This window comes from Lampris incognitus, chromosome 11 (genome assembly GCF_029633865.1).
Source record: "Lampris incognitus isolate fLamInc1 chromosome 11, fLamInc1.hap2, whole genome shotgun sequence".
NCBI lineage: Eukaryota > Metazoa > Chordata > Actinopteri > Lampriformes > Lampridae > Lampris > Lampris incognitus.
In genome coordinates, this window is record NC_079221.1 from 56,858,133 (window position 1) to 56,884,532 (window position 26,400).

A 26,400-nucleotide genomic window follows, 5' to 3' on the forward strand; every position below is an offset into this window, starting at 1 on the left:
CCAGAGACCCTCTGCAGCAGATGGGTAACAAATATCTCAACCAGAGACCCTCTGCAGCAGATGCTCAACCAGAGACCCTCTGCAGCAGATGGGTAACAAATATCTTAACCAGAGACACTCTGCAGCAGATGGATAACAAATATCTTAACTAGAGACCCTCTGCAGCAGATGGATAACAAATATCTTAACCAGAGACCCTCTGCAGCAGATGGGTAACAAATATCTCAACCAGAGACCCTCTGCAGCAGATGCTCAACCAGAGACCCTCTGCAGCAGATGGGTAACAAATATCTTAACCAGAGACACTCTGCAGCAGATGGATAACAAATATCTTAACCAGAGACCCTCTGCAGCAGATGGATAACAAATATCTTAACCAGAGACACTCTGCAGCAGATGGATAACAAATATCTTAACCAGAGACCCTCTGCAGCAGATGGGTAACAAATAGTGCCGTGACAGAGAGACGAGAGAGGGCCGGGACCCAGTTACCAGCTATAACGTGTCATTATAACAGTTTAATTTAATATTTTCTTTTCAATTATTTTCTTAGGAGAGTAAAAAAAGCCCACGCTGGAGACTACTTAATCTGTCTGAGGTATGGAAAATACACACACACACACACACACACACACTCGCAGAGCATTTCACTGTGTATGTGATTACATTGAATCTGTGTCTGTGTGTGTGTGTGTGTGTGTGTGTGTGTCAGGAATAAGGTTGGGGAGTGTAGCGGTGTATCGTGCCTGTCCGTCACTGATGGGGATGGGGGAGAGCAAGAGAGACCAGAGGAGAACAGGTGAGATCAGCTTTCTCGCTCTCTCTCATTACACGTCCCCCTCATGCGCTTGTTCACGTCTAACTACTTCTCTTCCTTCTGTGATCTCTTTCTCTTCCTTTCACTCTTTCTTCTCATCCCCGCTCTCTTTGTTCCTTCTCTTCCTGCTGATGTTTTCTCTCTCGTTAACACCTCCGCACCTGATGGTGTTAATAAAAATGTTTTTTTTAAAGCTTCTATGCACCCTATGCATTGCCTTGGTGCCCTGCCTGTTGACGCCTGTGTCCTGTCGGACTTGAACCTGGTTTGTTGACACTTGCTGGTGTTGTTGTGTCCTGACTAGATCCTTGCTTGTGTTGTATTAACTCTCAGATGTACGTCGCTTTGGATAAAAGCTTCTGCTAAATGAAATAACATTGTAGTAGCAGTGGAAGAAGTTGTAGTAGTAGTAGAAAAAATAGTAGTAGTAGTGGTGGTAGTAGTAGTAGTAGTAGTAGCAGCAGTAGAAATAGTAGTAGTAGTAGTGGTGGTAGTAGTAGTAGTAGCAGCAGTAGAAATAGTAGTAGTAGTGGTGGTAGTAGTTGATTTTCTCTTTGTATCTCGTGCTTTTCCTCTCCCCTTCAAACACTTTTACCTCCACTTGTGTACTCCTCCATCTGTACATCTACATATCAGCCACCCATCTATCCATCCATCTATCATCCATCCATCTATCATCAATCCATCCATCCATCTAGCCATCCATCTCTCATCCATCCATCTAGCAATCTGTCTATCATCCATCCATCCATCTAGCCATCCATCTATCATCCATCCATCTAGCAATCTGTCTATCATCCGTCCATCCATCTAGCCATCCATCTATCATCCATCTAGCCAGCCATCTGTCATCCATCCATCATCTATCATCCATCCATCAATCAATCCATCAAAGTAGTCATCCATTTACCATCCATCCATCTAGCCACCCATCCAGCTAGCCGTCCATCTATCATTCATCCATCAATCCATCCATCTAGCCATCCATCCATCCATCATCAATCAGTCCATTCATCTAGCCATCCATCCATCCATCCATCCATTGATCCCTCAGTCAACCTTGTGTCCAGACAGCTCTCTCTCTGTCTTTCTCTCTCAGCCTGTCTCTGTCTGTCTGTCTGTCTCTCTCTCTCTCTCTCTCTCTCTAATCCGTTCATATCAACAACTAATTAGTGACAGTGTTTCCCCTCAGCCACCTCCCATCTGGGCAGGACGTGTGTGTGTGTGTGTGTGTGTGTGTGTTATGTGGGGACAGTTGAATGGAGTCAGTCGGTTCTTTAAAAGGGGTCCTGGAAAGGGCGAATATGAGAGAGCACTGTTGTAAAGGAGAAAAGATAAACTGAAAGAATAGGGAGAGAGAGGAGAGGGCCACTCTTTCACAAACATCTTGTGTGTGTGTGTGTGTGTGTGTGTGTGTGTGTGTGTGTGTGTGTGTGTGTGTGTGTGTGTGTGTGTGTGTGCGTGCACAGGGGGGTTTCATTCCCTTATAAGGAATTAGAGTCATCTGTGATGTAACATGTAGAGCTGATCGTCCCCTCATTCCCATATCTCTCTCTCTCTCTCTCCCTCTCGCTCTCTCTCTCGCTCTCTCTCTCTCTCTCTCTCTCTCTCTCTCTCTCTCTCTCTCTCTCTCTCTCTCTCTCTCTCTCTCTCTGTCTCTCTGTCCCCCATATCTCTCTCTCTCTTGCTCTCTCTCTCTGTCCCCCATATCTCTCTCTCTCTTGCTCTCTCTCTCTGTCCCCCATATCTCTCTCTCTCGTTCTCTCTCTGTCCCCCCATATCTCTTTCCCTCTCTATGTCCCCCATATCTCTCTCTCTCTCTCTCTCTCTCTCTCTCTCTCTCTCTCTCTCTCCAGTCCTAGAGGAGGAGGAGCGGTAGCTGGTGGGACAGTGTTGTTCAGAGGAGGAGCTGTCAGAGGAGAAGGGAGAGGAGAGGAGGAGAGAAGCAGCAGCTGGAATCGTCTCCCGCTGAGCAGCCATCGGTGGCAGGACGCCAAGGAGGGGACACAGAGAGGAGCCCAGAAGGAGCAGCAGCTCCCAGTCGACCAAGCAGAGTTCTCTCCCCTCACCCCAGGCAAGGAACAGGAGGACTCCCTTCTGGCGTGTGGCCTCCTCAGGCGCGGTGTGGAGACCAGGGAACGCGGTGAAGAGGAGTGGCGTCAAAAGGAGGTGCAGCAGCTGGACTTCCGCTCCCTGTTGGGACGCCGTGTTGTCAGCACCAAACACAACCCGGAAGAGGACCTGAGGGAGGCCACTGAGCAGATGGACTTTAAAGCCAACCTGAAGGGTGTGGGGGTCCGAGGTAAGGCGCTGGCGGAGGAGGAGAGGAAGACCAGCGCCCCCCAGCAGGTGGACTTCCGTGCCGTGCTGGGGAAGAAGGGGGGGGCGGGGGGACCAAATGTCGCCAAGCCTACCGACCCCGTCAAGAATGCCGCATCAGCAGACTTTCGCTCGGTTCTGTCCAACAAGAAGAAACTGAGCAACCTGGAGAAGAATGAAGAGAGCGGACCCACCAAAACCAGCAAGAAGGAGGACAGGGTGAATAACTGTTTGGATGGCGAGATTAACCAGAAGAAGACTGGAGGAGGAGGAGGAGGAGGAAGTGGAAAGGAGCCAGAATTTGTGGAGAAACTGAAAGACGTGACAGTTCTGGAAGGACAGCGTCTGAGGCTGCAATGCCGCCTGTTGACCTCTGACCCCAGTGATGTCACTGTTACCTGGACCCTGGACGGCAAGGTCATCAAACCATCCAAGTTCATCATCCTCGCCAACGAAGGTTAGGAACACACACACACACACACACTCAATAAACACTCTTACACTCACACGCACACATACCTGATATCACCCAAACCTAGACCGTGAACCGGACGGACCTCGGAGGAGAACAAACTTACCAATTGTTTCAAACAACAGCTGATCAGCAAAGTTAATGTGCCTGTTAAACACCTCCCGTCTTAGTTTTGTGAACTTAGAAATCTGTTTCCTCTTCGTCACCTCCACCTCTCTCTCATGAATACATTTAAAGAAATCAGGAACCCCAGTGTAATCAGATTACTCTACACAATGTAATCAGATTACCCTACACAGTAGTGAAGGTAAAAATGGTGTAAACGTTACTCTGTGAGTGTGTGAGTGTGTGTGTGTGTGTGCGCGCGCGCGTCTGTGTGTTACTGTTTTTGTGTGTTTCCGCTGCAGAGGATTATGGTCCTAATATTAGAGAAGGATCTGTTTCACAGACATGGAGACAGGAAGCTAACAAAGGCAGAGATAGAAAGAAGGAAAGAGGGAGAAAGAAGAGACTGAGACAGAGAGGGAGAAAGAGAGAGAAGGAGACGGATGGAGAGATGTAGACGAGTGACAGAAATAGAGTGATGTAAGATAGAGGGACAAAGACAGACAAAGAACAGAGACAGACAGAAAGAGAGAGAGAGAGACTAGATGAGATGTGTGACAGGACCGTCAGACTATTGTTGGTATTTCATATGGGAACAGATCACTTTACATAGGACACACACACACTCACACTCACACACACACTGCCCGCACTGGGGTCCCGCTGTGTAATGGTTCCCCTGGTACCCAGTAAAGCCGTACACTATTTATACTCCTTTGTCTGTGTTTGAGGTGGAAAGTGAGAGGAAGCAAGGGTTACCCTAGGTTTCCCTGTGTGTGTCCTGATGGTAGTCACTGGTGTGTGTGTGTGTGTGTGTGTGTGTTTGAGTTTGAGTTTGAGGTGGTGCTAAACCACCATTTTTTTATTCCAGTTGAGAGTCTCTGGTCTTTCAAACATCTCATCTGTGTGTTTAAATGTGTGTTTGTGTGAATGGTTGAAGGTCAGGGGTCATTGAAATGTCCCCATTTCTACTGCAGAGATATAGTACAGAGGTGTGTGTGTCTGTGTGTGTGTGTGTGTTAGGGGTTTCACAGGGCAGTCAACTCTAAATCACTAGTCAACACAGGTTCATCTGTGGTTTTAGCACCGTGCAGTAATGAAGCAGTGGCAATGCATGTACAGCAGATATGCTGCTGGGGGCGCTGTGGTTCCAACATGGATTTGTTGGAACCATCATTTTCTACCTGGTGCCATGTTAAATGAACAGAATTGAAGGTATTTAAAGAAAGAAAGACTCCCGCTCTCCTGTGTTTCAGCTTAACAAGTGACCGTGTTAACGGGTGACTTTAGTGACAGCAGTTGTTGAAAACATGAACAGAACATGTAGTTCATTTTACTTTAGTCAGTATTAAATACACACTCGTCTGTGTTTAATAGCCACACTAACCATTTACCTAAGTTAAACTGCTCATCCACCACTCGTAACGTGTCTTATAACGGGGAAAACACCGCAGCTGTATTTTTTACCGTTGTCCTCCGTCGGAACGTAACTCATCTTCAGTCATTTAACCTGTAACGTTATAATGTCGCCTCCCTCGTGGGGTGAGCCGTCGTATTCAGAAAGGGCCGGGGTGGGTGCAGGTCCTTGTTCCAACCAAGCAGTTCCACGCCTGTGTCTCCTAATCAAGTTCCTCAGCAAAGACTACTGGTTGGTTAGTGGGATCAGGTGTGTAACTGCCCCACACTGGCCCTTTCTGGGCAAGACTGCCCACCCCTGCGAGCTGCTCTGCTAATCTCTTTCCCCGCATCACAAGTAACTTCAGCAAATATGAACGCTTCCTGTGGCGACACCGTTTAATTTACATAATGTAGGATGACAAGTACCGGACAAATACATACTGTATTGAACATTCCATTTAAGGCGTTTAACAGCTGCCGTCGCCACGACAACCATGGATGCACTTGGCTGCAAGTCAACAGAACACGGTCACTGGTTAAACCAGAACACCTGCAGGGAAGCAGTCGCCTTGTGACTGCCCCCAAACTTATCTCCAGCTCACACAAGCTTGCTCTGGGCATAGTCCAATCAGATCGCAACACATTTGTAAACAGCCTCTCAGAGCCAATCGAGGACTCTGCTGTTTCCTCTACCCCCAGGTTGGTCCCGCCTACATTAGTAAACCCTTTACTGGTTGTGCCTGAGATGTTTTTGACGAGATTTGACCGTTTTTATTGGGTGAGAAAAAATATCTCCCACTATTATTCGACTCTTCGGCTACTTTTTAGGAGTAGTTGACGACTACCAAAATGCAGCAGTTGTGAATGCCCTAGTGTGTGTGCGTTCTTAACCAGATTGTGGTCTGTCTCAAACTGTCATCTTTAAAAACTATCGCAAATCTACTTCATAAAAACAGTCACTTAGGAAGAGGTGAATGAAAAGACAGGAGGAGGAGCTGGAGGTGGCAGAGTTGAAGATGAGAAGATTTTCATTGGGAGTGATGAAGGACAGGATTAGGAACGAGTATATTAGAGGGACAGCTCAGGTCGGACGGTTTGGAGACAAAAGAAGAGGGACAAGATTGAGATGTTGTGGACATGTGTGGAGGAGAGATGCTGGGTATACTGGGAGAAGGATGCTGAATATGGAGCTGCCAGGGAAGAGGAGAAGAGGAAGGCCAAAGAGGAGGTTTATGGATGTGGTGAGGGAGGACATGCAGGTGGCTGGTGTGACAGAGGAAGATGCGGAGGACAGGAAGAGATGGAGACGGATGATCCGCTGTGGCGCCCCCTAACAGGAGCAGCCGAAAGTAGTAGCAGTAGTAGTAGTCGTAGTAGCAGTTGTAGTAGCGGTAGTACTCACTTAGGAAGAGATGGTGTCAATTTTCAACCACTGGAGATTTCCTTTAGGAGCCACAGCCTTTTTTTTATTAACTTTGTTCATTTATTCAGCTCATCAATGAACTTGTGAAGTTTTTTTTCTCCGATCAGTAACGGTCTTTATGCATGCTCAATTATCCAGGTAAAGAAATCACAGGAAGCTGATCAGTTTCATATGCAAATAGGTGTGATCATTAAGTAGAGTTTCAGTGGCCATATGTACTATTCACAGAGGACTGGGGAATAGTTGAAAACAACAGCTGTCTTAAGTGGAAACCAGTGGTGATCCCATATGTGGCGGGAGTGTCGGAAAAGCTGAGATGCGTATTTTCCAAACACCGCGTCTCAGTTGCTTTCAAACCCCAGAACATGCTGCACCAGAAGTTGGTCCACCCCAAGGACCAGGTCCCCCGGCACAAACAGAGCGATATAGTGTAGCTGTTAAGTGCCAGGAGGATTGTCATGACTTGTACATTGGGGAAACCAAACAGACGCTGGCCAAGAGGATGACACAACACAGGAGAGCTAAGACATCAGACCAGGACTCCACAGTCTACACCATCTACAGACCAGGACTCCACAGTCTACACCATCTACAGACCAGGACTCCACAGTCTACACCATCTACAGACCAGGACTCCACAGTCTACACCATCTACAGGCCAGTGGCCACTCTTTCAAGGATGAGGATGTGACCATCCTTGATAGGGAGGAACGCTGGTTTGAATGGGGAGTCAAAGAGGCCATCTATGTGAAGAGGGAATGACCATCCCTGTACGGGGTGGGGGGGGGGGGTCTAAGAGTACATCTGTCACCATCTTACAATGCTGTGATTGCAACTATTCCCCAATCCTCTGTGAATAGTACACATGGCCACTGTAACTCTAGTTAATGGTCACACCCTTATTTGCATATGAAACTGGTCGTTGGTTTGGGTCATTATGCCACTGTATTGTTTATAAGGGTGGGGACACCTGCAGCCACTGTATTGTTTATAAGGGTGGGGTACCTGCAGTCACTGTATTGTTTATAAGGGTGGGGTACCTGCAGTCACTGTATTGTTTATAAGGGTGGGGTACCTGCAGTCACTGTATTGTTTATAAGGGTGGGGACACCCGCAGTCATCTGAGACTGAGAGGTCACTGAGATGATGATGAAACGTTTCTCTTAATAAACGCTGTGTCCAGATGAACTGATTCAACCTTCTGGGATCAGTAACTGAGTTTCAGGTGAAAGCAGGAAGTGTTGCCATGCTGACCAAGCTTCCACTCTGGTTCAGTCTCAAAGAGTTGAGATGACGGCTGTACCATGTGAAATACTGTTGTCATGGGAACAAGCACTGCTCTGACACATGAGAGTTATCATAACAAAGACCATGACAGTATGTCTAGTATGAGGTCCACTGGAAACTCAACCTTTACTTGCTGGACGTGGAAGGTCTGTCTGGCTCCTCCTGCCTCAGGTGCCTGGACAGCACAGCAGGGACATTTTTGTTCGTGTTCACGTTCATATTCTCAGTTAAACTTGGATAGAAGACGCATGTTCAGGGTTCTCATGCATTGCAGTTTTGAAGTTGGCCATGTTGGCTCCACATTCCTCTTCATGGTTGCTAGGTAACATGTCTCTGCCAGCTGATCTTGTAGTTGGCCATGTCACCATGGTGATATTATGGAGGACATTGGTCCATATTTACAATCATGGAGACCATAGTACAATCAAACTCCGCCACCTCCCACAGATGGAACCAGACGTAGCTGAGACCAGAGTCAGTCATGTCTGCTGTTGGTTCAGGTCTAACATCTTTCCCTTATGTTTTTCATTTTCTGGCTGATGCGTCTAAGTGAGCAACTCCCCAACGAAATGGTCCGCTATGTGAAAAACTTTTCACAAATAAAACAGATTCTGGTTCTGGTTCCAGTTTCCAAGACCTAGTGTTTTTCAGCAGGTGGTTCTCATTAAGGTTTCAGGCTCGAACTGTACAAAGTGTGTTATAGAAGTGTTTCAAATTTTGTTCTACTAATGTGTGTGTGTGTGTGTGTGTGTGTGTGTGTGTGTGTGTGTGTGTGTGTGTGTGTGTGTGTGTGTGTGTGTGTGTGTGTGAACTTTGTGTTCTGTGTAGATGGTCTGTGCTCTCTGACCATTGATAAAGCCTTGCCGGAGGATGAGGGGCAGTACCGATGTCGAGCCGACTTGTCGACAGGGAAGGCTGAATGTTCCTGCATGGTGCTGGTGGATGGTGAGTACTTATGTGGTCTGTCTCTTGGAGTACCGGAAGAATAAAAGCAGTAGAACCGATAGAAACTTGGAAAGGGAGAGAGACTGAAGACATCAGTCTGGTAAAGACCCGGTCCTCGTCTGCACCAGAGTCATCTGGTCTGAAGGTGCTTACTGGTGCTTTGGGGGATAAAAGGTCAGCTTTGATTTGGCCACCACACCTAACTGTAGTTCACAATTTACAAATAACGTTTTCAGATAAGTCCTAAAGCTCACAGGACATGAACACAGGAAGACTAAAAACCAGGGGGATTTTTGGTTTGCTGTTTGCAAAGGTTTTAATTTCTCTCCAAAATTTTCATCTTGTATCTGTTCTTGTGTTTGAAAAGCTGTTTAGTGAAGTCTACCAAAATCCCTCCATCCAACCATTATCTGAACCACTTATCCTGCTCTCAGGGTCACGGGGACGCTGGCGCCTATCCCAGCAGTCATTGGGTGGCAGGTGGGGAGACACCCTGGAGAGGTGACCAGACCATCACAGGGCCCACACACACATGCAAACACACACACATTAACACCTAGGGACAATTTAGTATGGCCGAGTCACCTGACCTACATGTCTTTGAGTCACCTGACCTACATGGCTCTGGACTGTGGGAGGAAACCCACACAAACACGGGGAGAACATGCAAACTCCACACAGAGGACGACCCGGGACGACCCCCGAGGTTGGACTACCCCGGGGCTCGAACCCAGGACCTTCTTGCTGTGAGGTGACCGCGTTAACCACTTCACCACCGTGCTGTCAAAATGAATTTGGAAATTTTGTCTTGATGGGATTTCTTGATAACCAGACTTGTAAAACTTCTTTCTCAGTTTTTGGTAGAGCATATCTGCTGGTCCCTCAATGCCTCTGACTTACTGTGAACACTCGTAGAGTTAAACACATCACATTTAAAGATGGTGGCGCAGTCGTCCGCGGTGGTGTAGCAGTCTAAGCATCCGCTTTGTGTCAATGCGGTTGCCCACTGGGGACTGGGGTTTGCGCCCCGGTCTCGTCAGATCTGACTATGGCCGGACTTGACGAAGCGGCAATAATTGGCAACGCTGTCTTTGGGAGGGGGCGGAGTCGGCTTGTGTTCGTCACATGAATGCATCTCTGTGTGTGTCAGAAAAAGCAGTGGTTCAGCCTGGATTCGCCTTGTCACGAAAGTGGCGAGGCATCTCCTTCGAGACTGCCGGCCGGAGAGATCCAGTTGGCGAATGCATGTAGCACAGGGGGTTTGAACTAAAATAGGGATCTATTGGCCACTAAATTGGGAGAAAAAAGGGAAAAATCAGAAATAAATTTATATATATAAAAAGATGGTGGCGTAGTGGTTAGCATGGTCACCTCACAGCAAGAAGGTCCTGGGTTCGAGCCTTGGGGGTCGTCTTCTGTGTGGAGTCTGCATGTTCTCACCCTGTCTGCGTGGGTTTCCTCCGGGTGCTCCGGTCCGGTTTCCTCCCACAGTCCAAAGACATGTAGGTCAGATGAATCAGCCATACTAAATTGTCCCTAGGTGTGTGTTTGTGTATGTGTGTGTGTGTCGGTCCGGTGTGATGGCCTGGCAGCCTGTCCAGGGTGTCTTCCCGCCAGCTGCCCAATGACTTCTGGGATAGTCTCCGGCATCCCCGCGACCCTGAGAGCAGGATAAGCGGTTTGGATGATGGATGGACATTTAAAGACTCCTGTCCGTATTTAGATATACTGCCATATGAATGACACTGTTCTGTAGGTACTAGTACACAGTGTTTCGGTGGTTGATAAGATAAGATGATACTTTATTGTCAGTGTGTGCATACAACGAAATTTCATTTGGTGACTCTCAGATCAGCAGCACTAGACAAGGTAAACAATTAAAAAACAAAATAAAAACAAGGACAAACAACATTTAGTATAAACAAGTGAGTCAGTAAAAATAGGATCTGAGGACGTTAGTGTGCAAGAAATCCATTATTTGCATTTTTTTGGGGCCCTTTTTCTCCCCAATTGTATCCGGCCAATTACCCCACTCTTCCGAGCCGTCCTGGTCGCTGTCCCGGTCGCTGCTCCACCCCCTCTGCCGATCTGGGGAGGGCTGCAGACTACCATATGCCTCCTCCAATACATGTGGAGTCACCAGCCGCTTCTTTTCACCTGACAGTGAGGCGTTTCATCAAGGGGATGTAGCACGTGGGAGGATCACGCTGTTCCCCCCAGTTCCCCTTCCCCCCCGAACAGGCGCCCCGACTGGCCAACCAGAGGAGGCGCTAGTGCAGCGACCAGGACATGTCCACGTCTGGCTTCCCACCTGCAGACACAGCCAATTATGTCTGTAGGGACGCCCGACCAAGCCGGAGGTAACACGGGGATTCAAACCGGCGATCCCTGTGTTGGTAGGCAACAGAATAGACCACTACGCCACCCGGATGCCTAGCCTGAACTCTATTTTAGTAAGCAACAGTCAGACATCTGAAAATGTTTTTCTGTCTGGTTCTCTCCATCACTCTGACAGATAAAAACAGGCTGTTCAGGGCGTCTGGGTAGCATATCGGTCTATTCCGTTGTGTGTTGGTAGTTCAAATCCCCGTGTTACCTCCGGCTTGGTTGGGTGTCCCTGCAGACAGAATTGGCTGCGTCTGTGGGTGGGAAGTCGGCTGTGGGTATGTGTCCTGGTCGCTGTTCTAGCTTCTCCTCTGGTTACGTCTGGTGTTCAACCAACCCAAAACAGCACATGTCACCCCACTGTTCATATCCCTCCACTGGCTCCCAGTTGCTACATGCATCAAATTCACAACCTTGATGCTCACTTACAAAACGGCAACTAAAATGACTCCCACCTACCTGAACTCCCTCATTCAGGTCTACAATCAGTCCCGCTCACTATGCTCTGCCAATGAAAGGTGCCTGGCACCTCTGCCACAACAGGGCCCTAAGTCACTAGCTAGACTCTTCTCTTCTGTAGTTCTCCCGGTGGTGGAACGAGTTACCAAACTCTTCGATCCGACGAGTCCCTCTCCATCTTTAAGAAGAAGCTAAAAACCCAGCTCTTTCTGTAACACCTCCACACCTGATGGTATTAATATTTTTATTTTTTAAAAAAAGCTCTATGCACCCTATGCGTTGCCTTTGTGCACTGCCTGTTGACACCTATATGTCCTATTGGACTTTAACCTAGTTTTTTGACACTTGCGTTGTTGCCTCCTGACTAGATCTTTGCTTGTGTTGTATTAACTCTCAGATGTACGGCACTTTGGATAAAAGCATCTGCTAAATGAAATTGTAATTGTACTACTGGACCTCAGTGCTGCCTTTGATGCCATTGATCACTGTATACTATTAGACAGAATAAATGATAATTTTGGTGTCTCTGGTTTAGCTCTCTCTTGGCTTAAGTCCTACTTATCTGGAAGAACACATTGTGTCTGCTATAGTAATATTATATCAAAATTCTCTGACGTTAAATATGGTGTACCGCAGGGCTTGGTTTTTGGCCCTCTACTTTTCACTCTTTACATTTCACCTCTTGGCCAAATTATACGCAGTCATGGAATACATTTCCATTGCTATGCTGATGATACTCAGCTGTATGTACCTATAAGGTCTGATGATCAAACTCAAATTAATAATTCAGAGGCCTGCTTAGCTGCAGTGAAAAATTGGATGTCACCAAATTTCCTGCTTTTAAATTTGGATAAAACTGAGATGCTTGTCATTGGCCCTGCTAGACACAGACAACAATTTGATCAAGTGACAGTAATGTGATTTTACAAAGTGTGGCAGCCAAAAATCTTGGTATTACGTTTGATCCCGGCCTTTCCTTTGATATAAGCACATTAATAGAATGACCAAGATGGTCATTATGACCGTTTTGGATTTTCAAAGTTTTATAACCTTGTGGAAGAAAAAAAAAAGATACAGACCTGCCACTCTCTGAATGGCCCTAAAATTGCATATATTTGCATTAAAATGAGTTTGAGATCAATCGCACATGAAACGGTTATGATAAGAGCTACCTAAAATGAGCATGGGCGATTAAAATTACCGCCGGTTTTTAAACTCTATATTCTGAGTTCAGGATAAACCCCAGTTGAGATATTAATGCATTGCATATGTTAGTATGTCTGTTAGGAAACGACTGACACCAAACTTAACATTTTAACAACTATAGTACTATTTTTAAACAATTTAAACTTCAGAGAGACATGGTGGAACTTGAATAGCAGAACAGAAAAAGTGAAAATATTCCCTGAAAAACAAAACGGATAACACACATTGCTAATCTAACAAACGTGACAAGGCCTATAAAACGTGACATGTAAAAAAGAACTGAAAATAAATCTTGAAACAGTCCCAAACAACAACCGCAACTTAAAAGCTACTAGAATGGGGCGTCCGGGTAGTGTGGTGGTCTATTGCCTACCAATACGGGAATCGCTGCATCGAATCCCCGTGTTACCTCCGGCTTGGCCGGGCATCCCTACAGACACAATTGGCCGTGTCTGTGGGTGGGAAGCCGGATGTGGGTATGTGTCCTGGTCGCTGTACTAGTGCCTCCTCTGGTCGGTCAGGGCGTTTGTTCAGGGGGTAGGGGGAACTGGGGGGAACAGCGTGATCCTCCCACGCACTACGTCCCTTTGGTGAAACTCCTCACTGTCAGGTGAAAAGAAGTGGCTGGTGACTCCACATGTATGGGAGGAGGCATGTGGTAGTCTGCAGCCCTCCCCGGATCAGCAGAGGGGGTGGAGCAGAGACCGGGACGGCTCGGAGAGCAGGGTGATTGGCCATGTACAATTTGGGAAAGAAAGGGGGGAAAAAATTCACACACTCACACACACACACACACACAAAAACAAAATACTAGGACTACCATGGTGATCAGTTTGACAGTGTTGGATTTTCAGGGTTGAATAACTTTGTGGGGGAAAAAGATGCAGACCTGCCGCTCCCTGAATACTGCTAGAAGTACACATATCTGCATTTAAAATTAGTTTTAGCTCAATTGCATGAAAAAAGCCATGATCAGCCCCACCTAAACTGACCATGAGCGGTCAGCATGACTGTGTGTCATTTGCGCGTCATCGTGTGCATCATGTCAGTATTTATGACGTGTGTTGCCTCGTCGTCTCCTTCACAATGGTCAGTAGTTTTTTACACATCACGTTTAACAGGCCTTGTTAGGTTTGGTAGAGTAGCAACATGTGTTTTTCAGGTCATGTGTCCAGCATGTCTGTTACAGACGCACCATGACTACCAGCGAGGCGTGGCGGTATTTCAGGCGTTGGACAGCGGCCATTTTAAATTGTTTAAAAATAGTATTAAAGTTGTTAAAATGTTAATTTTGGTGTCAGTTAGTTTCATAACAGACGCACTAACATATGTAATGCAGTAACATCTCAGCTGGGTGTTTAAATTGTTTAAAAATAGTATTAAAGTTGTTAAAATGTTAATTTTGGTGTCAGTTAGTTTCATAACAGACACTAACATATGTAATGCAGTAAGATCTCAGCTGGGTGTTTAAATTGTTTAAAAATAGTATTAAAGTTGTTAAAATGTTAATTTTGGTGTCAGTTAGTTTCATAACAGACACACTAACATATGTAATGCAGTAAGATCTCAGCTGGGTGTTTAAATTGTTTAAAAATAGTATTAAAGTTGTTAAAATGTTAATTTTGGTGTCAGTTAGTTTCATAACAGACACACTAACATATGTAATGCAGTAACATCTCAGCTGGGTGTTTAAATTGTTTAAAAATAGTATTAAAGTTATTAAAATGTTAATTTTGGTCAGTTAGTTTCATAACAGACGCACTAACATATGCAATGCAGTAACATCTCAGCTTGGTGTTTAAATTGTTTAAAAATAGTATTAAAGTTGTTAAAATGTTAATTTTGGTGTCAGTTAGTTTCATAACAGACGCACTAACATATGTAATGCAGTAACATCTCAGCTGGGTGTTTAAATTGTTTAAAAATAGTATTAAAGTTGTTAAAATGTTAATTTTGGTCAGTTTCATAACAGACGCACTAACATATGCAATGCAGTAACATCTCAGCTGGGTGTTTAAATTGTTTAAAAATAGTATTAAAGTTGTTAAAATGTTAATTTTGGTGTCAGTTAGTTTCATAACAGACGCACTAACATATGTAATGCAGTAACATCTCAGCTGGGTGTTTAAATTGTTTAAAAATAGTATTAAAGTTATTAAAATGTTAATTTTGGTCAGTTAGTTTCATAACAGACGCACTAACATATGCAATGCAGTAACATCTCAGCTTGGTGTTTAAATTGTTTAAAAATAGTATTAAAGTTGTTAAAATGTTAATTTTGGTGTCAGTTAGTTTCATAACAGACGCACTAACATATGTAATGCAGTAACATCTCAGCTGGGTGTTTAAATTGTTTAAAAATAGTATTAAAGTTGTTAAAATGTTAATTTTGGTCAGTTTCATAACAGACGCACTAACATATGCAATGCAGTAACATCTCAGCTGGGTGTTTAAATTGACACAATATAGAGTTTAAAAACCACGGTCCTTTCGGATGGAGTGAAATACCAGTTGTTCTACCTCCCTCATCCTTCCTCTGTCTTCCTCTGTCTTCCTCTGTCTTTCTCTGTCTTCCTGTGTCTTTCTCTGTCTTCCTGTGTCTTCCTCTCTTACTCTGTCTTCCTGTGTCTTTCTCTGTCTTCCTGTGTCTTTCTCTGTCTTCCTCTGTCTTCCTCTCTTTCTCTGTCTTCCTGTGTCTTCCTCTTTCTCTGTCTTCCTCTGTCTTCCTTTCTTCCTCTGTCTTCCTCTGTCTCTGTCATCCTGTGTCTTTCTCTGTCTTCCTGTGTCTTTCTCTGTCTTCCTGTGTCTTTCTCTGTCTTCCTCTGTCTTCCTCTCTTTCTCTGTCTTCCTGTGTCTTCCTCTTTCTCTGTCTTCCTCTGTCTTCCTTTCTTCCTCTGTCTTCCTCTGTCTCTGTCTTCCTGTGTCTTTCTCTGTCTTCCTTTCTTCCTCTGTCTTCCTCTGTCTCTGTCTTCCTGTGTCTTTCTCTGTCTTCCTGTGTCTTTCTCTGTCTTCCTCTGTCTTCCTCTCTTTCTCTGTCTTCCTGTGTCTTTCTCTGTCTTCCTCTGTCTTCCTCTGTCTTCCTCTGTCTCTGTCTTCCTGTGTCTTTCTCTGTCTTCCTGTGTCTTTCTCTGTCTTCCTCTGTCTTCCTCTCTTTCTCTGTCTTCCTGTGTCTTTCTCTGTCTTCCTCTGTCTTCCTCTCTTTCTCTGTCTTCCTGTGTCTTCCTCTTTCTCTGTCTTCCTCTGTCTTCCTTTCTTCCTCTGTCTTCCTCTGTCTCTGTCATCCTGTGTCTTTCTCTGTCTTCCTGTGTCTTTCTCTGTCTTCCTGTGTCTTTATCTGTCTTCCTCTGTCTTCCTCTCTTTCTCTGTCTTCCTGTGTCTTCCTCTTTCTCTGTCTTCCTCTGTCTTCCTTTCTTCCTCTGTCTTCCTCTGTCTCTGTCTTCCTGTGTCTTTCTCTGTCTTCCTTTCTTCCTCTGTCTTCCTCTGTCTCTGTCTTCCTGTGTCTTTCTCTGTCTTCCTGTGTCTTTCTCTGTCTTCCTCTGTCTTCCTCTCTTTCTCTGTCTTCCTGTGTCTTTCTCTGTCTTCCTCTGTCTTCCTCTCTTTCTCTGTCTTCCTGTGTCTTCCTCTTTCTCTGTCTTCCTCTGTCTTCCTTTCTTCCTCTGTCTTCCTCTGTCTCTGTCTTCCTGTTTCTTTCTCTGTCTTCCTTTCTTCCTCTGTCTTCCTCTGTCTCTGTCTTCCTGTGTCTTTCTCTGTCTTCCTGTGTCTTTCTCTGTCTTCCTCTGTCTCTGTCTTCCTTTGCGCTTTTCTTTTTCTTTCATCTCAAGTTTTCAAAGGTTTTAGTGTTATAGTGATTTTGTTAAGTCAGTATGCATCTTATTCAAATACTGATACTTGTAACTAGTGTTTTGTAATAAGTATACAACCACTTAGTACAAGGTCTGCAGCTGGATTAACTCTCTCTCTCTCTCTCTCTCTCTCTCTCTCTCTCTCTCTCTCTCTCTCTCTCTCTCTCTCTCTCTCTCTCTCTCTCTCTCTCTCTCTCTCTCTCTCTCTCTCTCTCTCTCTCTCTCTCTCTCTCTCTCTCTCTCTCGTCTGTCTGTCTGTCTGTCTGTCTGTCTGTCTGTCTGTCTCTCTATACAGATCCAGCAGAAAACTCCACAGCTGACAAGAAGTTGAAGAAGGTGACCACCCCTACCTCAGAGAGTGAGTTTCCAAACCTCCCCAATATGGAGTTGTGTGTCTGTGTGTCTGTATGTGTGTGTCTGTATGTGTCTGTATGTGTCTGTGTGTGTATCTGTCTGTGTGTGTGTGTGTCTGTCTGTCTGTCTGTCTGTCTGTCTGTGTGTCTGTTTTTCTGTGTGTGTCTGTGTGTCTTCCTGTCTGTGTGTGTGTGTCTGTCTGTCTGTCTTTGTGTGTGTGTGTGTCTGTCTGTCTGTCTGTGTGTGTGTGTGTGTGTGTGTGTGTGTGTGTGTGTGTGTGTGTGTGTGTGTGTGTGTGTGTCTGTCCCCAGACATACAAACTTGACTTCACTACAACAAACAGACATACACACAAATGTAATGATTTTGTCACAAGGTTCATTATTTTTTGCGTTGTTTCGTTGTATTTTTTTCTCTGATGTCTCCATCTATTCCTGCATCTTCTGTCAGTACCAGCTCAGTACCAGCTCGGGTTTGCTCATTTGAATGAGGGTGTAAAGATCGAGGGTGTTGTCTGCTGTCCTTTACTGGACCCATTTCTCTCTGTGTGAATGTAAAGACTGACTGGAACTGAGATTTAGGGCTGCTGACTTGAACACACACACACACACACACACACACACCATACAGTTTGAACAGAAACACACACCCTGGCAGCCATCTTAGCTACCCTCGACCTGTGATTGTGAGAAAGGAGGCGGCTACATGGAGTGCATAGTTAACCCAGATTACATCAGTGGTGGATTAATGGTGTTATTCTTCTTGTTGGCTAATCTGTGATGTGGCAGATGTTATATATTCTGTCTGTCCTCTGGTATCTGGGGCTGAGGTGAACCCACACTGAACTGTGACGGGAAAAAAAAGACGCTGTTAAGGTACAAGTATAATTCCTTAACTAGTTTGCCCTGAAATGTGGAAATATTTAAAACCAGTGCCAAAGTGTGAATGTAGCTCAAGTGGCAGTGTCTTTGTGTAGATGTTAGAAGCAGCTGGATGTTCCTCACTTCCAAACAAACTAAACACACAGGAGCACTAACATGGTAAACACGGTGTCCTCATATAGACATCTCATTTAGAAACTGGGCACATGGCTTTTATCACAAAGCCACAGGACTCACATGACTCAGAGATGCTCTCACTCCACACTTCATGTTCTCTCATGTCATCTCATGTTCTCTCACCTTCTCTCAAGTCATCTCATGTCATCTTATGTTCTCTCGTGTCATCTCATGTTCTCTCATGTCCTCATATGTTCTCTCATGTCATCTCATGTTCTCTCTTGTCAGCTCATGTCATTTCATGTTCTCTCATGTCATCTCATATTCTCTCATGTCATCTCATGTTCTCTCTTGTCAGCTCATGTCATTTCATGTTCTCTCATGTCATCTCATATTCTCTCATGTCATCTCATGTTCTCTCTTGTCAGCTCATGTCATCTCATGTTCTCTTATGTCATCTCATATTCTCTCATGTCATCTCATGTTCTCTCTTGTCAGCTCATGTCATCTCATATTCTCTCATGTCAGCTCATGTCATTTCATGTTCTCTCATGTCATCTCAGCCCACACTCAGCCCAGTGGAAACTAGACGCTTATCTTCATGATCGAACTCTTAAGCTGCAATAGAACATCTGTGTGTGTGTGTGTGTGTGTGTGTGTGTGTGTGGGTGTGTGTGGGTGTGTTCGTATTTGATGTTTGTCTTCCTGATATGTATACTACACAGATATCTGTACAGGATCTAATGGTCTGGGAATTGGACTGCCATGAGCCTGGCTGACATGCTGGCTGGCTGTTTGATCAACCAGTTGATTAGCTAACTGACTTAAATAATGGACTGACTGGTTTGCAGAGAAATTCCCAGGTTTACTGACTGTGCGTGCCTGCGTGTGTGTGTCTTTGTGTGAGAACTGTCTGTTACCTTTGCTCTGCCACTTCAGCCAGTTCAGAGGTGAAAGGTCAAGACTTCTGAAAGGGAAAGCCAGGGGTTTAAACATACTTCAGAATTTTAGAACGAGAAGAATAAAAATCTTTAAGCAAAACCCCCACAGAAAAACAGACAGACAGATAGATGGATGGATGAATGGACGGACGGATGGAAGGGCAGATGGATAGATAGATAGATAGATAGATAGATAGATAGATAGATAGATAGATAGATAGATAGATAGATAGATAGATAGATAGATAGATAGATAGATAGATAGATAGATAGATAGATAGATAGATAGATAGATAGATAGATAGATAGATAGATAGATAGATAGATAGATAGATAGATAGATAGATAGAGGGGGTGTCTGGGTAGTGTAGTGATCTATTCCGTTGCCTACCAACACGGGGATCGCCAGTTCAAATCCCCGTGTTACCTCCGGCTTGGTCGGGTGTCCCTTCAGACACAATTGGCCATGTCTGCGGGTGGAAAGCCGGATGTGGGTATGTGTCCTGGTCACTGCACTAGCGCCTCCTCTGGTCAGTTGGGGCACCTGTTCGGGCGGGAATAGCGTGATCCTCCCGCGCACTATGTCCCCCTGGTGAAACTCCTCACTGTCAGGTGAAAAAAAGCAGCTTGCGGCTCCAAATGTATGGGAGAAGGCATGTCAAGTCAATGTTATTTGTGTAGCCCAATATCACAAATGACAAATGTGCCTCAGGGGGCTTTACAGCAGCACAGCGTCCTGTCATTAGACCCTCACATCAGATAAGGAACAACTCCCTAAAAACCAAAACCAAAAACAATATGGACAAGTGGTAGTCTGCAGCAGCAACCAGGATGGCTCGGAAGAGTGGGGTAATTGGCCAGATGCAATTGGGGAGAAAAAGGGGGGGAAATCCCAAAAAAGATAGATAGATAGATTCTAATCCACGAGCAACTGGATAATAAACCAGTGAGACAGTTTCACACTTCATTCTCCATTCTTCAGTGATCGCCTTACTTTGTTGTTTTTTATTTTTTATTTTTATGAAACATCTCTCTTACCCACGCGCACAGAGAAAGAGAGAGGGTTCTTTCTGTTTTGGGAAGCTGTATGGTAGAAGTCCTGTGTGACTGAATTACACTCGCCCTGACATGAGAGAGGATGGGGGGGGGTCTTTAATGAAACAGTTCAGAGCTCGGCTCGCTCACCCTCCTCTTCTAAACTTCCATGTAAGGCCTGGTTCTCCCTTTGTGTTTGGCTCTCTCTCCCTCTCTTTCTTTCTCCTCCAGTCCTCTGCACACCAGACTTTCCCCAGAGGAAAAATGTGAAGTTTGGCTGAAACTCCTCAGAGAGACATGTAGACCATAACCCCACACTCACTGCATTAGAATCAGCTTTAGTGTGCGTGTGTGTGTGTAAGGATTTGTACCATACAAAGACTCAATAATAATAAAATCAGCATGCTCCTGGAGGCAGACTGAGCAAACTAAAACAAATGAATAAATTCAAATCTGTTTTGTGCTCTTCTTACTATGAGTTAGATAGACTCTCACACATGTAGACTATTATGGACACATAATAGCTGTGGTCTAATGTGATGATGGACATGGACTGTTGCTTGTAAACAGCAAATCAGTAAACTGAAATATTCATGACGCACGTGATACATTCATTTGACATGGAGTCATATGGACTAGGATTTGTGGACCATGTGTCAGGATAAAGTATTGACTCAGTGTGGACTGATAATGTGTTGTGTGGCTTTATTGATAAAGTACACTACATGGTCAAAAGTATGTGGACACAAACATCACACCCATATGTGCTTGGTGAACATCTTATTCCAAAAACCATGAGCATTACATACTGCCGTTGGTTCCAGTTCCAGTTGCCAGCTGCGGTTTGTTTGTTTGTGGCTCTGCTTACTTTTTAGCTTTTAACAACTCCTTGAGGTCATTGGATTATTTTTTAAACAAGGTTTATTTTCAATTTTCAAACCACAACACCCCCCCCACCCACCCTCCCCACAGACGCATGTAACAAGCATAAATTAAATGAACAAAAGAAAAGGTGAAAGATTAGCTAAAAAAATAAGGGGAAAAGGAGAATAGAAGAGAAGGGGTTGAGAACTAGATTGCAAGCCCATCAACCCCAGCCACCAACCGAGCATGTAACTCCTCCATAAAGTCTAAAAATGGCTTCCATGTCGAGTGGAATTTGGATATAGATTCTCTCATGGTATATCCGATCTTTTCTCATTTCAATGACTGCATAACCTCTGCCTTCCAACGTGCAAAAGTAGGAGGAGCCCTCTTCCATTTCAACAGTATCAATCTCGTAGCTAATAGAGTGGTGTAGGCCAACAGATTTGCCTGAGTAGAATTTAAATGTGCACCAGCTGGAATGACCCCAAAGATGGCAGAGGAGAAGGTTCAAGTGGGAAACATAAAAGAGCGACCAAGGCCTCAAAGATGGAATGCCAGAACTAAGTTAGTTTCGGGCAGGACCACAACATACACTGTATGTACAAAAGTGTTGGGACACCTGACCGTTACACCTACAGGAGCTTTAATGACATCTCATTCTAAATCCATAGGCATGAATATGGAGTTAGTCCCCCCTTTGCAGCTATAACAGCTTCTACTCTTCTGGGAAGGCTTTCCACAAGATTTTGGAGTGTGTCTGTGGGAATGTTTGCCCGTTCATCCAGAAGAGCATTTGTGAGGTCAGGCACTGATGTTGGACGAGAAAGCCTGGCTTGCAGTCTCCGTTCTAGTTCATCCCAAAGGTGTTCAATGGGGTTGAGGTCAAGGCTCTGTGTGGGCCAGTCAGGTTCTTCCACACCAAACTCACCCAGCCATGTCTTAATGGACCTTGCTTTGTGCACTGGGGCACAATCATGCTGGAACAGAAAAGGGCCCTCCCCAAACTGTTCCCACAAAGTTGGATGCATAGAATTATCCAAAATGTCTTGGTATGCTGAAGCATTAAGATTTCCCTTCACTGGAACTAAGGGGCCTAGCCCAACCCCTGAAAAACAACCCCATACCACTACCCCTCCTCCACCAAACTTTACAGTTGGCACAGTGCAGTCAGACAGGTAACGTTCTCCTGGCATCCGCCAAACCCAGACTCATCCATCAGACTGCCAGACAGAGAAGCATGATTCGTCACTCCATAGAACATGTTTCCACTGCTCCAGAGTCCAGTGGCAGCGTGCTTTACACCACTCCATCCGATGCTTGGCATTGTGCTTGGTGGTGTAAGTTAGCTTGCATGCAGCTGCTTGGTCATGGAAACCCATTCCATGAAGTTCCCGGCGCACAGTTTTTGTGCTGATGTTAATGCCAGAGGAAGTTTGGCACTCTGCAGTTGTTGAGTCAACAGCGCGTTGGCAACTTTTACGCACTATGCGCCTCAGCACTCGTTGACCCCGCTGTGTGACTTTTTTTATTAACTTTTAAAAATGTGTTTCTAGTTTTCCCCTTATCCCACCCGATTAACCCAATGTCATATGGCCAGAACTCTTGTTGAATAACTCCCCTGGCTCACGTTTCCACAGGAAGGAGATAGTCGTAACACCTGCTTCCTTCAAACTCGTGTCGGCTGCTCTTGCTGTTTTACACGCTGAAGCCTCGCATAGATTGCATTACCTTCAGGCCGCGAAGGAGCTGCTGTGTGCTTATAGTTGACTGTGGAATATCTAGCAGGGAAGAAATTTCACGAACTTACATACTATTAATGCATTAGTATGTCTGTTAAGAAACGACTGACGCTAAAATTAACATTTTAATCAGGAACAGTGCATTTGTCATTTCATATTATGTACTATGTACACGAAAGAAACGAAATTCCATTTCCCCCAGCCCACAGCAGTGCAACACAAAAACACATATCCAAAAACAACACCACCAAAAACATACAAAAACAGAAACAGAGAGCAAAGCAAAGAAAGAAAAAAAACAGCCAACAACACAGTCCATCCAGTGCAACACACTCCAAAAACTCCACCATCCTGAGAACGAATGCCAGCCAGGATGACTGTAGCCTTCCAGCTCCGCGTCCCATCAGACCGCCCTTGGCGTTTCCCCCTCAGGTGCAGCTCAAGGCTCCAACTAACAACTAATTAGCAATTAACAACTTTAATACTAACATTCAACAAAAATTTAAAATGGCCACTGTCCAATGCCTGTAAATACTGCAACGCCTCGGTGGTAGTCATGGTGCGTCTGTAGTGGCATCTGTTGCCAGACATATTGGAAATGATCAAACATTAAGTTTAGACTATTTCTCTGCACTAGAGAATGCTCGTGTGTTTCTAGGACAGAGCAACGAACTTCATGAAGGAAATGATGCGACCAACACACGTCATAAATACTGACATGACCCACACCATCATGCACAAATTACGAGACGGTCATTTTGACCGCTCATGGTAATTTTAGGTAGAACTTATAACTTTTTTTGTGCAATTGATCTAAAACTCATTTTAATGCAAATGTATGTAATTTTAGGAGCATTCAGGGAGCGGCAGATCTGTTACCTTTTTTTTTCACAGTTATTAAACTTTGAAAATCCAAAAACTGTCAAAATGGCAGCCTTGGTCATTCTAGTGTTAAGGCTTTAGCCAGTATCTTCACATCAGTATTAAGTAGTGAGCTAGGTCATTAAGATGCACAATCAAGGGGGTTCTTACCCTTCTGAATGAAGAGTCATGAATGAAGAGTCATGAGCCGTGGGATTTAGAAAATGGCAAACATCTGATACTCCATAGGAGTTTAGAAATGTATTAATAATAGAAGAACATTTAGAAAGAGGGGCAAGTTTTGATGAGCTACGATCAAGAGTGGTGGACAGGACACAGTTTAAGTCCTCACCAAGGATAAGACTGTGTGTGTATAGACGTCAGGCAAGCGGGATAAAAAATCCTTACAGACTTGTGCATCATCCCAATTTGGAGCGTATGTGTTGGCTAGAATAACCATACTATTATATATCTGACCGGGGACAATTATGTAACGACCCCTTGAATCTGCGTCAACCTTTGAGACCAAAAATGGGATGTTTTTGTTAATCTATAGCGGCCCCTCTGGATTTGAATTGAAATTTTGAGTGGAACAACTGCCTACCCAACTACAGTGAAGCCAAACTTGGTCTGATTTGCGAAGGTGCGTTTCCTGGAGAAATGCAGTCTGAGTGTTGAGGTGTTTACGAATTCAGAACCTTTTTTCTTTTTACAGGCAGGTTGATGCCTTATTATCATTGATATGGAGCATAACTGCCTCCAACCTTCTGGGAAGGCTTTCCACTATATTTGGGAACATAGTTGCAGGGATTCGCCCCCATTCAGTCACAAGAGCATTAATGAGGTCAGGCACTGATGTTGGGGAGAAGGCCCTGTTCACAGTTCATCCCAAAGGTTTTGCATGGGGTTGCCCGCTGTGTGCAGTCCAGTCAAGCTCTTCCACACTAAACCTGGCAAACCATTTCTTTGTGGACCTCGCTTTGTGCATGGAGGCATTGTCATGCTGAAACAGGAAATGGCCTTCCCACAACTGATGCTACAATGTTGGAAGCACACAATTCTCTAGAATGTCATCGTATGCTGTAGCATTAAGATTTCCCTTCAGTGTAACTAAGGGGCCCAGCCCCAAACCATGAAAAACATCAAACTTTACTTTTGACACTATGCATTCAGGCAAGTAGCATTCTCCTGGCATCCGGCAAACCCAGATTCACTGGTCAGACTGCCAGATGGTGAAGCATGATTCATCACTCTGGAGAATTTGAAGGACCCATTTACACTGGGTACACTATAAATGTATTTTAATGATTTTGAATGCGTGTTATATCTTTGCTACTGTTTGCACTAAGCACACCAATGAGTTTATTTGAACTTAAACTAAAACAATGTAGCATTTGAACTTGAAATTGTATGTTCGCCGAGACCCTGAGAGCAGGATAAGCGGTTTGGATAATGGAGGGATGGATGTTGAGTTGTGATTGAGAAGGAATATTGCTATTGCAGATAGTAAGTGAATCAGTTATGTCCAAGAACTTATAACCTGTTTGTGAAGACAATGGTGTTCATCATTAAAAAAAAGGGAGTGATGTAATGTTTACAGATATGTACAACATTACAGTGATTAATATTTACGACAGTGACGTATTGCCGTCATGTGCAGAACCTGCGAAATCAGTTAGTCAGAAAGTAGTTCACAGTACGTCTGTATGCATTGAACATGAGCTTCTCCAGTAAAGTTCCACGTTTGTTTAAAAAGTTGTCTGCCTATTTGTATTACACATGAGAACATCACAGGCAGGAAGCAAGAGCACTGATAGATAACCCGATTTCCCAAAGTGAGGTTGTGGGATACACCTGTGAGCTGCCTTGACCCTGGAGTAACATGGTTGAGAGTCTTATTGCCTCTTGTTGGGTAGGTGACGTGTTGGTAAAATTTTGGTAGCACAGATTTCCGGTTACAGTGGTTAAAGCCCCCCACCACAATTGAAATTGCCTTAGGGTGCAAATCCTCCTGCCTGCTAATGGCTTCATACAGTTAGTTCAGTACCGCTGTGGCAGTAGTTTGCAGTGGTATGTAGACGGCAATTAACAATGCGCAGGGGAATTTCCTTAAAACATAGAATGGTCTGCGCCTTATTCTTAGTTGTTCCAACAGTGGCGAACAGGACTGAGAGACTATTTCCATGTCAGTGCACCATGAATTGTTAATAAAGAAGCATACATCACCTCACTTTACCTTGCCAGTAGTCATCATAGAACGGTCCATGCGATGCACAGAAAAACCCTTCAGTTATATAGCCCTATCAGGTGTATAAAGGCCCAGCCAAGTTTCTGTAAAGCAGAACACACGACTGTCCTTCCTGTCCCTTTGAGAGCTTATTCAGTAATGAAGTTTGTATGGCTTGTTGATGGACTGGACGTGAAGACAGCAGTATGCTGGGAATCGGGGGGCCAGGTAGGATGCTGTTGTAGCCTCATCAGCGTGCTGCCTCGTTCACCTTGCCTCCGGCTGTCTGCCACCATTATTCCATTGTGGTACCTGTTTGTTGTAGGTAATCTCTCTTGGCAAGTGCCACGGCTTCCAGCTGTTGGAAACGTCTAATCTTATGTCCAGTAAAGTCTATCGATCATAGGTAATTGTGCAAGATGTGTGTTGTGCAACAAAAGTTACATATAACACAGAAGCATACAACAGGAAGAGTAGCTCGCAGCGAGTCGCCATAGTACAGCACCATCTTCGGTCAAGTCCCCTGAGTTAAAGTTTAAACAGGAAGGGCTGTGACTGGAAGACTGCTGGTTCAAATCCCCACACTGCCCAAGGAGGTCTGAAATAAATGGCCATCAGCACTGTTGTTAAAGGGAAAATGTACCGATTTTCCTTTAATGTATCTTTGAGCAAAAAAAATCTCTCCCTCTGACAGTTCTGCTGGACCTGCCCAGTGATCAA

At 44.8% G+C, this 26,400-nt stretch overlaps 1 protein-coding gene across 1 annotated transcript in view; it reads left to right on the forward strand.

Annotated features, from left to right (window-relative positions):
- Positions 1 to 26,400, forward strand: part of LOC130120433 (myosin light chain kinase, smooth muscle-like) — a 224,614-nt gene that overhangs the window by 119,301 nt on the left and 78,913 nt on the right. The window contains exons 18-21 of the mRNA XM_056288969.1: positions 554 to 557; positions 2,633 to 3,593; positions 8,650 to 8,766; positions 16,954 to 17,016. Coding sequence (XP_056144944.1) covers positions 554 to 557; positions 2,633 to 3,593; positions 8,650 to 8,766; positions 16,954 to 17,016 — 1,145 coding nt within the window. The remainder of the gene's footprint in view (positions 1 to 553; positions 558 to 2,632; positions 3,594 to 8,649; positions 8,767 to 16,953; positions 17,017 to 26,400) is intronic.